At 36.8% G+C, this 12,777-nt stretch overlaps 3 protein-coding genes across 7 annotated transcripts in view; 1 reads left to right on the plus strand and 2 right to left on the minus strand.

Annotated features, from left to right (window-relative positions):
* LOC105196964 (protein vestigial) overlaps positions 1-4,635 on the minus strand; it is a 49,226-nt gene extending 44,591 nt beyond the window's left edge. The window contains exons 1-2 of one of the 5 annotated variants that reach the window (XM_039451726.1): positions 3,220-4,635; positions 2,402-3,119 (exon numbers count right to left, since the gene is read on the minus strand). In XM_039451726.1, the coding sequence (XP_039307660.1) occupies positions 2,402-2,602 (201 nt within the window). In that variant the 5' untranslated portion in view covers positions 2,603-3,119; positions 3,220-4,635. Of the gene's footprint in view, positions 1-2,401 lie in introns of all 5 variants that reach the window. The other 4 variants (XM_011163167.3, XM_011163241.3, XM_011163384.3 and 1 more) reach the window with 4 other exon arrangements.
* Positions 4,636-5,106: 471 nt separating this feature from the next.
* On the minus strand, positions 5,107-6,733 carry LOC105196875. The gene is made up of 2 exons (XM_011163060.3): positions 6,393-6,733; positions 5,107-6,024 (listed from the first exon to the last, which is right to left on the minus strand). Exons 1-2 carry the CDS (start codon positions 6,489-6,491, stop codon positions 5,509-5,511), a joined length of 615 nt encoding a protein of 204 aa, XP_011161362.1. The 5' UTR covers positions 6,492-6,733; the 3' UTR covers positions 5,107-5,508.
* A 2,230-nt stretch (positions 6,734-8,963) lies between these two features.
* On the plus strand, positions 8,964-12,104 carry LOC105196795 (hymenoptaecin). The gene is given in 2 exon segments (NM_001319648.1): positions 8,964-9,071; positions 9,622-12,104. Coding segments are annotated over 2 exon segments (2,349 nt in total). The 3' UTR covers positions 11,863-12,104.
* The last annotated feature ends 673 nt before the right edge of the window (positions 12,105-12,777 follow it).

Here is a 12,777-nt window from a genome sequence, read left to right on the forward strand (position 1 = left end):
CACGGATGGATGCACGGATGGGTGCTCCTGCCGGGGGCAGGAGCACGCCTGACCTCCCAGCAGACAAATTAAAATGATGCACAGGCGATTCCACGCGTTACTCGCGAAAACTTCCTTCTTGCCAGCTCAAAACTATTTCAGGATGCGCAATGTTGAAGCGAAATATTGTTTCGTCCGCGACGTTCCTCGAGTTCTAGGAAAGGCTACTATGCAGCATTCGTGATCAGAGAAATCGAGAATTGAGTGAGATTCGAAGAGACTATTTGTTATTCGACAACTTGGAGGACACGCTACGAAGACCCAAGAATCTAGAGTCGGCTAAGTCTAAAGACAATGCAAATTCGAGGATTAAGGATCAAAGATTCACGAATTCATTCTAACGATCTAAATTTTGAAAAAAATTTAAATAAAAATTAAACTAAAATTAAAAATTTTACATGAATAAAATGTTAAATACCAAATTGAAGAATTAATGTTATCAAAATGCCTAACATTGATCGTAGCTCTTACAATTAGTGCTAATATTTATTGTGTGTTTTTATATACCTTTTCAAATTTACAAAACTATGCGCCAAAAAATTTTCGGTATTGAAGCACAGTTCTAAATTGAACAAGAATGAATAATAATACATTATTAAATTGAAAGTCAATTTAATAATAAATTGATAAGACATTCGCTCCGGAAAGTTGAAAGGTGCCTGCAAGTTGAGGTGTTATTTTTTGCAACAATTTCTTCAGTTTCTTTTAGGGGAAAAGGGTGTTCATTGGCATCATTGCCACCTTTAGATGCTTATTAGCATTATTTACTATTAAATTGAGTTTCAATTTAATAATATGATATATTAATTTTTGTTCAACTTAGAACTGTGTTCCAAGACCGAAAATTTATTTCGGCGCGTAGTTTCGTAAACTTAAAAAGATATATAAAATCACACAAAATCAACACTAAGATTCAACACAAAAATTCAACTATGGCAGATGTTAGGCATTCCAATTGTTTATATTGTGTTTTCACATATCAATCAAAGTTTCCTATTTAGGTCCTCTTTCACCAATCTTCGTTTAGCTAACCAATTGGTTAGCCCCGAGGGGAAATTCACAGCCGGCATTGGTGTACAAAATTTCGGCAGTGGACTGCCGAAAAAAGTAAGCAGTGACCTATAATATTGACGGCATTGTCGTCAGTGGTTGGGGAGTGGTGAGCTCACTTCAGAGTCGGTTTTTCGATCATGGGGTTGAGCACAAAAATTTTTGAATACTTCGGGAAAGCTTTAGAATTCTTGTGCAGGCATTGGCGTATGATAATGGGCACGCGGTAGTGTTCATAATTGCATGGCATTGCCTTAATTTTAATATAGGATTGACGGCATTGTAGGCATTGACTAACAATAAGCATTGTCGGCAGTGTACAAAAATGTCGGCAGTGTTTTACAGCAATGCCAAAAATCGGCATTGGTGTACAAAATTTTGGGTTGTGAATTCCCCCTCGGTTAGCCCATTAGAATTGACCAATCGCATTTGTCATTTCACATAACAGGCAATGCGATTAGTCAATTTCAGTGGACTTATAGGTTAGCTAGCCTAACAAAGATTGGTGAAAGAGGCCCTTAATGTGAAATTAAAGACAATTTATTATTTTTCACAATATATTCTAATTTGTTTCAAAGTTCCATTATTTTTCCATAATCATTGTTGACATTTAATAATAAACTAAATAAAGAATAAATATATTTTGCTGAATAAAGTTATCTCTTCTTGACTTAATTTATATGGTAGTAAAGAGTATTCATTCGCCGTAAAAGTGGAGACAGTCGATGTAAAATGCAAGCAAAACTTGTTATAAATGGTTGCAGTTTTTTTAAGAAACGTGCCTAACTTAATGACTAACGCAGGTCTGTTTTTAATTGCTATGGGCGAGTTAAGTACCGGGGACAAGCGACCAGAGAATAGGGTTATAAAAATGTGTGGAAGGACCACCTTTGAAATGTTGCGTGTCCTAACGCATTTTATTAGCGCCTTCGTACAATCTTTTACTTCATCTATTAGAGACAAATTTTGTATCGCAGCATCATTAGGTTAATTAGTCAATTAATGAATATAGCCTCAATTAATGAATACCACCTCATTTTATTTACTTTTGATGCACCCATGCATTCAATTTTACTATTAAAAAAAAAACATTTAATTACTGCTGTGTCGCAGATCGACTAATTTTATGAATTTTCATCTCATTCATGGTTATATTATTCTTGTTACTATTCATTACTATTCATTACAGATGTTATCGCATTATAGATTTTTATTGAGTTTCCTATCTTGCAATTCTAAAAATCAACAAAAATTTCGGGCACAGAATTAACATTCTCATCATTTCAAAATTAAAAATAAAAGTTTAACTCACCCTGTCATACTGATGCGTCGACGTGGCCGCCGGGAAGGGTTGAAAGGGCGCCGGCCTGGCTGGGCTGTGGTGGGCCGCGTGCGGATTGGCATGGGGATGGCTGTGCGGGGCCGCATGAGGGTGGGTCGGATGCGGCGGCGGTGGCCGATGGGTCTGGTAGAGGTAAGGATAATATTGATACATCACATCGGAGCAGCTCATCACCCCGCCCGGGCCCGACACCCCAGAGCTGGCCTGCAGACTTGCGTACCCGAACGTCGCACCACCCTTTCGAACAACACCACTCCTGAACTCGTTCTCCAACTCCACCGATGGTTCACGCCGCGGTCGGATCAAACGTTCGAGATCATCCAAGGTCACTAAAGTCGTCAGATCATCACTAGGACTAACGGTCCATGCTGTAGCACGTAGCAATAGCGAGGTAGTTTAGTGTATTATTGTCGGACAGCTTTCTTTAAGTACTTTTACTCTTAATATGGTCAATTTAAATATTTTGGATCATTTGGATACATCAAATTAATGATGTAGTTAACAATGCACTGTTCATAAAAAAAATTGAATGGCTTATATTTTTATCAACAATCTTATCGTCTTTTGCGCTTCCAGTTATTCGATATCCAAGATTCATCAGACAACACGATATTAATTCACGATGCGTGTTTTGATATTTATAATCACTTAAAATCCCTTGTTCAACCAAGTGCAGCTTTTCCGTTACCTAAATATATTATTATTAAAAAATGTTTAATCTCTTAGTATTACACAATTGCAAATATACTTGATGAGCGTTTTGCAATGGTAGCAAAAAAGATACTTACAAAAGATATTTGCTAGTCAAAACCACAATAAAATATTCTTGTCAGTTTTGTTTAAATACAATATTGATCATTTTTACTAAAAATGCGGTAAAATGTAGCAGGTAGTAAGCGGTTTAGCAAAAAATAAATAGTTTTATCTTAGAAAAATGTCCTTTCTTGGAAATCACTGAACCACAGCGAATCGCGAAATCACACGCTGATAATTCTTCGAGATAGCTGAGATGATGAAAGAGATTGCACAAATCGATAGCTCTTCTTTTTTCCTCGATTAACGCGTCGGTTGAATGCAAAAAGAATAATCAGATTATCGTCAGCTGAATTTGTCAAATTATCAAACATATCTTTAACGCAAGATTGCACGAAAGCAAGATAAGATACATGAAGGTATCTAATAATAATCCTTGAATGACATTCCTCTTTTCTGTTACTTTACTTTTCAAAATTTCCTTCTTCAATCTTTCTCTCAGCAATTAGTCTCCGTAGCATTTTCTTTTCTCCAAAACTTTTCTCTCGAAAATATCTTCCTTCGAAACTTTTCGATTTAACTCAAATGTCACTGATTTCAATACTGTGTCAATATCACTTGCGATTTCACGCGCACTTTGACTCCATAACTTCTATTCCAACAAATTCCAATTGTTCACAATTTGCAGTTTGTACTTACTGTTTCGATCAAGCTGTTTAACTTTTCTTCCTTATTAGCACTTTATTGACACTTCACTTAACCGATTGCTGTCACCGTCCTCGTCACTTCATCTGATGTGTTTCACGTAAAATCAATTTCGGTTCGAAATGACACGCGTTACACATATGTTTCACTCAATTACTACCTATTTTTTCAAAGATTTGAATTCATCTATATTCTTGACGACGTCTTCTTCAATAATAAGAACACGACTGTCCAATCGCGAAATAACTCAACGCGAAAAACAGACGATCTTCTTGAAGAACGAGAGAATGATCAGTTGGCGAACGAAAAGCGAGCCCTCACCCTCGCAATGTGAGCGGAGCGTGTCGCCGATAGTGGTGTGTCTCTCATGGGTGAACACAGACTGAAACCCCCCGTACGCAACACCGTGTGTCACCCTCTCTCCATAGAGTCTGTCGCTGTCTTTTTCTAAAGCCGTCCCCATTGCCGTCGTTTTCGAGCGGAGCGGCTCACGCTGGTATTCTCTTTCCCCTTTACCATCACCCCAACACGTTGGAACCGCGGCGGCAGGATCCGCCTCCTGGCAGTGCCGACATCGGCCAATCGCCGTGCCCGATCGTCAGGGCCAATCGCACTTGGCCTGCCACTACCACGAGCTCTCCCCGTATTGATCCCACAATGAACCCGACTGCAGCTGTGGTATTAAGAAGTTCGTACTCGGGTTAAACCACCCCCGCCTAAACCTTCTCAGCTCCCTGTCCCCCCCCCCCTTCCTCCCTCCGGCTTCTTCGTGGTCTTCATCCTCCGCTACGGCCACCTTCCTTCTATCCCGGGCAACCATCCCCCGCAGTGCGCATAATGAGTCTTAATTAACAGTTTCGCGGTGTTTTGGGAAGCTTAATTTGCCGTGCTGAAAAGGGAAGAGAGAAAGAGAGAGAGAGAGAGAGAGAGAGAGAAAGAGAGAGAGAGACAGAGAAGAAAGAGGGAGAAGAAGATGGCGTCTTCAAGACAGAATTCCTACGGAAATGTTGCTGTCGTAGAATCTTTATGCGGTACCGACCGACTGACTTATAACATCATTTTAATAAATACATTCAAAATCTTCAAGACATCAAGCATGACATGTTAAACTTTATGTAAAATGTATTAAAGAAAGAAGATATGTGTTCTATTGATTTTTAATGCTAAAAAAAAATTACTTAAAAAATAATGCTAAAATGATTGAAGAATGGAACATGTCGTGGCACAAAAATAATATTATACATAAAATCATTTCGGAAGAGTATACATCATGATACTATTTCGGATATTTTTTATTACTCATTATCATTATTTAATAATGGTAAGCTACACATGTAATTATTAAAATACATTATTAGAAATAAATAAAACTAAAAATATTAGAATAAATTATTAAAATAAATAATAGTATTAAAAACGTTCAGCGTATATACACATTCCACTTATGCAATCACTCTGATCACATTTGTCATCATATTTTACAGAAGTATGTTTTATATTTATATGTAAATATTTTCCAGAAAATGTTAAACTGAGAAAACATTTTTAATTGAATATCTGAAATAAAATCAAATGTCACGAGGATACCAAACGATGATTATGAAATTTTCTTTTTTAATCTAATACATTTCAGCTATTTCATCATTGGTCTTTTCAATTTGATCGGCTTCCTGCCAGAAACCAGTGACAGGAATGCCAGTGGTCGCGCCTACTGTGGGCTCTATTCTACGACCGTTTGCACCTCGCTGAAATTCCATGAAACCAGTGATAAAACCATTGTCCCTCTGTGTTTCAACTTCGAAAAGCGGTTCTACGTCTCTTCTCCAGCGAAATCCGCCGCCGGTTCCAAAGTTCTGGGCGAAACCACCGTATGCGCCCGGATGAAAAGTATAGGCGCCAAGATAATCATTTTCGTCAATCCGATACATACTATGCAATTGGGCATTAGGTTGCGATTCAGACCTGGTAACCACGTCGTTACCTTCATCGTGATAGACAGTCGTGTCTGGTTCGTTATCGAAGAGGACAAGCCGAAGATTTTCGTTGTCATCGAAAGACAATTGTGGAGTACTCTTTAGGTTTGCAACAGTCGAGCTCGGAAGATTGGCCTCACGACGAAACCGATGTGATGTCGTCTAAATAATATATTTTAATGAAAGATTAATGATTTATAAAATTATAATTATAAAACTAAATGTATTCCTAGTACTCTTGTAAATTTATTAGCAAATACTTTTTTAACGTATTATTAAATAATTACTGTCTATTAATTTTAAATTTACTAACTTTTAAATTTTTAATAAAAGAATTTATAAAATGAGAAAGATAAAAATGATAAATAAAATAAATGATGAATAAAACGTGTGACTCAATATATGTAAATTCAGGAAAATATATAATTAGGAGACACACATAATACAATCATTTAGCAACAAATTATAAACAAGAAAAGAGAAAGAAAAAAGTTATTAACTAAATTATTTAATTTTCTAAAAATATTTACGAATATTTTGGTATTAGTAGGCCAATATTGTCCTCTCTGGTCGGCGGTTGTGTATGCAATGATACAAGATAAGGCCAAAACGAAAGTAAGTAGCTTCATCTTGCTCTATTAATTAAAGAAGGTATATGCAAGAGATTGTAAGAGCAGCGATAAGAGACTCTCACTAAGCGTAAATGTGACTGTGTCAAACGAGAGAAGGCTGAGCGCTTAAATAAGGCCTTAAATCTACGCGGGACATCACCGGCTCTTTATTTTTACAAGTGCAATTTTTGCTTCGTAAAAGCAGACAGCTGCTGCATTCAATGCCTTCGCGAGACAAAATGAGGGAATTCCCGGCTTCAGAGTTCATCATATCTCACACTTGTAAAATATGTGACACTTTCGTGACCTCTCCGCTTCGATTACGTAGCCCACATCGCTCTTAATATTTTTCTCATTATCATCATCGTTATCTCGCTGTTACGATGATATGCGCATAAATGTATTTACATAGCTTTACATTTGTGATATCGTGTATTTTTATACATCGAACTTTTGCATGTATTTAAATACATTCACATGAATATAATTTATCTTTGTTTATATAGAATAAAATATAATCCAGATAAAAATCAAAGGTCGTGAAGATAACTTTTGTTTTCAGATTTTAGTATATATACGTACATGGAGGAAGTACAAACATTTCACAAAAATAATGGAACATATAAATAGATATCTTAAAAAAGTTTCAGAATTAAAAATACGAAGACATAAATGTTTTATTTCGCCCATCTTAACAAATGTAATATTTTTAATATACAAGATACTTCTTAAGTACAAAAAATTCAAGGAAATATTCTTTGGTTTATTTTATGAAAAAAGATACCATGAAACGAATATATATCTTAAAGTATTTTGTTTCATAAATACAGAATGTCAAAGTTAAGAAAAAAATATTAAAATTTCGAAAATATAGAAAACGCTTATTTTATTCAAGATTTATTCAAATTTTAATGTGCGTACACATATAATATTAAAAACATTTTTCTAGTATCAATAAAATATTTTTAGATTCACGAAAGGCATGTGTACGGCTAATCATATTAATTTTTTTTAGTACAAGTATGGAACGCCAGTTTTTCTTCTCAATTTTCTTGAACTCTCAAACCAAATTTATCTCTTGGATTTTTTTTATACAGTTTTATACCGCTACTGTTTTCCAGTTAAAGTAAAAAATCCAAATTAAAACTGAATTTTTACTTTTTATTAAAACGGCTAACCGCATAAACAAATACAAGAGGCAGTCTTTATAGAGTTTTATATAGTTCAGAATTTCAGAAAATTGTTAAATTCTTGAAAAAAAAACAAACAAACAGTGGCATACCATTCTTGTACTAAAAATACATTCTCTTAATTTTTTTTTGTATTTACTTAAAAATCGCCCTATATATGTATACAGAAAAAAATATTTCTGTTTTAAAAATATTATTTCCAAAAAATTTTAAACGAGATTATATAACATTATAAAGTAGACATAAATTCCTTACAGAAAGAAATTTTTGTATATTATATCAATATCATTTTGTATAAATATATCCAAATATATTCTCATTATTCAATAATAATTTTCAAAAATTGAAAAAAAAAATCAGATAAAAAATAACAATTTCTTCACACAAAGAATTAGAATTTTGATTTATTTATTATTTTGTAACTATTATTATCAAAACAATTATATTGTAATTCTTAAATAGCTATTATGATATTGAGAAATTTTGCTGAAATTTAAAATCAATCAAATTCTTTAAAAAAGTTTAAAATTTAAAGAGCTATTGAGAGTACACGCGTGATGCGGAAAAATATCTCTAAAAAAGATTAAATTACGTATAAGCAAGATTATCATTATTTAGAATATAATTTCTTGCTTATATATTATATAAAACAATAATTGTTAAATAGAATATATTATGACCACTATAACCGATGTAAACATTTTCTTAATTTTATTTGTATTATAGTCATAGTCTCATATGCATATTAATTAGAATATAGTAAGTTTTAATTTGATACTAATGTTTGTTGCAATCTTTTTTGTGTATAAACTAATTATCTAAATTATCTAAATCTATTAATTTATCATCTAAATAAAAAATTAATTGAATAATTTCTATGACTGTTTTCATTTGGTATACAAGAATAATATAAATTAAACGTAAAAACCATTACTCATTATAGGCCATTATTGGAAACGCAGATGTGATATATGTCGTAGTTTATGTCGTCATTTTTGAAACGTTAAAGGAAAATACGTCCGGATAGTGAAAGTGTTGCTACGCGAGGGTTCCCCGACGCGAGAGAATGTCGCGTGAACTCAACTCACAGGCGCGCTTGATCTGCTGCTGGGGTATTACCCGGAGCGATAACTGACGCAACAGGACTATTTCAGAAAATCGCAAGTATATCCCCGGACAACTGAAATTCGTATATAAGCAGCCGAGGCAAAGCGAACAGGCATCAAAAGTCGTTTCGCACTTCAAGCGAGAACATTTCTTAACTTCACACAAAGAAAGTTAGTGAATAGTTAGTGTCATCATGAAGCTGCTAGTTTTTCTGTTGGCCTTATCATGCGCAATCGTCTACACCAGCGCTGATTTATCAACATCGCCACCGCAATCAACCGGCTCGGTTCTACCATCACATGTAAGTAATTGTTATTATTCTAATAATTTACTAATGAAGTACAAAAGTTAAAAATTATATATTTTATTTTTAACGCGAGTTTATAGTTGGAAATGATTCTTATAAGATTTTTTTAAAATTACGCTTAAATGTCTTCGTCTTTATCTAGATATTTAAAGATAATATATTATCTCATATTCAAAATAAGCTTTGAAAAATTACATAATGAATAAATAATTTTCCTCTAAACATTAAATATTGCCTTGTCTGAAGCTTAGCGTGATTAATTGATGCTACGCGACTGTACATTCATTATAGTACATTGTGTTTAACTGTACATTGCACCGTAATTACCTTGTGTTTCGCGTGACTCTAACAAAGACACTTGTCACGTCTGGAAATTGCTATTAAATCGGAATTTATTGCTTTGAAAAATATCTTTGTGTGAGATATATGTTCTTGAATGGTTTCTATCACTTCTACATGCTGTAACTTATCCAAGTAAACATTGGAATTTACACACACATACATAAAAATTATATTTTCAAGAATATTGTTTTTTTTTCAATAGGAATCGCGTTTTCGTCGCCAAACCAATTTAAAGCTCGAAGAACCAAAAAGAGGTTCAATAACGTTTCAAGGGACACAACCTTTGAGTGGTCCACAGCGCCAACCAACATGGGATCTCAATGGCAATGCCAATGTCTTTAACAATGGCCGCACAACAGCGGACGTCTACGGAGGATTAAATAAAGTACCTGGACAACGAGTGCAACCGCACTTCGGCATCCAAGCTGAGAGGAAATTTGGCAACAATGGCTTCATCAGAGGTCAAACCCAATTTCAACAAAATTCGCGAGGTCACGGACTCTCTCCTTCAGTTGGTATAACTGGTGGCTTTCGATTCAGAAGAGAGGCCGAACCTCAAGGAACTTCACTAAGCTTCCACGGAACGCAACCTCTGAGCGGTCCAATGCGTCAACCTACCTGGGATCTCAACGCTAATCGTAACATTTTGAATAATGGTCACTCAACTGCGGATATCTACGGAGGATTGAATAAAGTACCTGGACAACGAGTGCAACCGCACATTGGCATCCAGGCTGAGAGGAACTTTGGCAACAATGGTTTCATCAGAGGTCATGGTCAGCTTCAACCAGGTCAAAGAGGTCACGGTGTCTCTCCTTCAGTCGGTATTACTGGTGGCTTTCGATTCAGAAGAGAAGCCGAACCTCAAGGAACTTCACTAAGCTTCCACGGAACGCAACCTCTGAGCGGTCCAATGCGTCAACCTACCTGGGATCTCAACGCTAATCGTAACATTTTGAATAATGGTCACTCAACTGCGGATATCTACGGAGGATTGAATAAAGTACCTGGACAACGAGTGCAACCGCACATTGGCATCCAGGCTGAGAGGAACTTTGGCAACAATGGTTTCATCAGAGGTCATGGTCAGCTTCAACCAGGTCAAAGAGGTCACGGTGTCTCTCCTTCAGTCGGTATTACTGGTGGCTTTCGATTCAGAAGAGAAGCCGAACCTCAAGGAACTTCACTAAGCTTCCACGGAACGCAACCTCTGAGCGGTCCAATGCGTCAACCTACCTGGGATCTCAACGCTAATCGTAACATTTTGAATAATGGTCACTCAACTGCGGACGTCTACGGAGGATTAAATAAAGTACCTGGACAACGAGTGCAACCGCACATTGGCATCCAGGCTGAGAGAAACTTTGGCAACAATGGTTTTATCAGAGGTCATGGTCAGCTTCAGCCAGGTCAAAGAGGTCACGGTGTCTCTCCTTCAGTCGGTATTACTGGTGGCTTTCGATTCAGAAGAGAAGCCGAACCTCAAGGAACTTCACTAAGCTTCCACGGAACGCAACCTCTGAGCGGTCCAATGCGTCAACCTACCTGGGATCTCAACGCTAATCGTAACATTTTGAATAATGGTCACTCAACTGCGGACGTCTACGGAGGATTAAATAAAGTACCTGGACAACGAGTGCAACCGCACATTGGCATCCAGGCTGAGAGAAACTTTGGCAACAATGGTTTTATCAGAGGTCATGGTCAGCTTCAACCAGGTCAAAGAGGTCATGGTGTCTCTCCTTCGGTCGGTATTACTGGTGGTTTTCGATTCAGAAGAGAGGCGGAACCTCAAGGAACTTCACTAAATTTTCAAGCTACGCAACCTCTGAGTGGTCCGCAGCGTCAACCAACCTGGGATCTCAACGTTAATCGTAACATTTTGAATAATGGTCACTCAACTGCGGACGTCTACGGAGGTTTGAATAAAGTACCTGGACAACGAGTACAACCGCACTTTGGCATCCAGGCTGAGAGAAACTTTGGCAATAATGGTTTCATCAGAGGTCAAACACAGTTTCAACCAAATCCGCGAGGTCACGGACTGTCTCCCTCAGTTGGTATAACTGGTGGCTTTCGATTCAGAAGAGAAGCCGAACCTCAAGGAACTTCACTAAGTTTCCACGGAACGCAACCTCTGAGCGGTCCAATGCGTCAACCTACCTGGGATCTCAACGCTAATCGTAACATTTTGAACAATGGCCATACAACCGCGGACATCTACGGAGGATTGGGCAAAGTACCTGGGCAACGAGTGCAACCGCATATTGGCATCCAGGCTGAAAGAAATTTTGGCAACAACGGTTTTATCAGAGGTCATGGTCAGCTTCAACCGGGTCGAGGAGGTCACGGCGTTTCTCCTTCGGTCGGTATTACTGGTGGTTTTCGATTCAGAAGAGAAGCCGAAGATACTGAAGAAGTAGAACCCACTGAAGAGTATTAAAACAATTTCGAGATAATATTTAAATGACCTGTATCTACAGAAGTGTTTCTAAAAGACTACCGTTTAAGTTAATCCTTTACAAATTGTAAAGTTATATTTATTTATATACTAAATATGCATTATTCTACGTATTATTTATAGATTACGAGACTATTTAACTTTGAGGCTATTTTATGAAATATGTAACATACTCGTACATATGTTTGACGTCGTTTATTTAAATAAATAAAATTTTATCAAAACATTTTCTCTCTAAGTTTATATATTTTAATATGTTCGTCTTACAAAAGTGATTTCTTATTTAAAAAATAAAAGCAAGATCTAATTTCACGAAATGAATTTTGGTCATCTCGATTAAGTTTTGCTATTTCTCTTCATTCTTACTATTTGCAGAGTAAACCAGTAATTATTAGGGTCGAAGGGTAGCATTTCGGCAAACACTTGACCGTATCAAATCGCGTCCAACGTCACCAAACGATATCGAATCTCGCGTGTTACTTAACAGGTCCGACGGGCAAATCCAATAAGTCTCGACAAGCGTGACAAGAGCGTCGAGTTTTTTTTTCGTAAGGGGAACATGACGATTAAACATTTTCGCCTGAGCATTAGGAACGTGCAGTCATTCTGCACGTGGCCACTGCAACAATAGACAGATTCAGGGGAAAGCGGGCAAGGTGCACCCCCCGCTACCTAATAGCTAGGCATTAAATTTGTCAGTGATATTGCCAGAGGGAGTCGCTCTTGCCCTTGCCCTTTCCGGATCATGAATGGAGCGGGACAACTAAAATATGCCGCCGCTCGTGCTTTCATCCCCTCGTCATGAGGGGTATAGTTCGAATAAATGCCGGACAATGGGAAGCGAGATGTAAAGACACTGTTCGAATAAACCCTCGTGCTTCGAGATGTTGTTCTTTT

This window comes from Solenopsis invicta, chromosome 7, assembly GCF_016802725.1.
Source record: "Solenopsis invicta isolate M01_SB chromosome 7, UNIL_Sinv_3.0, whole genome shotgun sequence".
Taxonomy (NCBI): Eukaryota; Metazoa; Arthropoda; class Insecta; order Hymenoptera; family Formicidae; genus Solenopsis; species Solenopsis invicta.

Excerpts from the sequence above, each read along its gene's own strand:
- LOC105196875 (XM_011163060.3), bottom strand. The coding sequence starts at position 6,491 with ATGAAGCTACTTACTTTCGTTTTGGCCTTATCTTGTATCATTGCATAC. Across the intron at positions 6,025-6,392 it reads CTACTAATACCAAAATATTC|ACGACATCACATCGGTTTCG; the intron begins GTAAATATTTTT and ends TATATTATTTAG.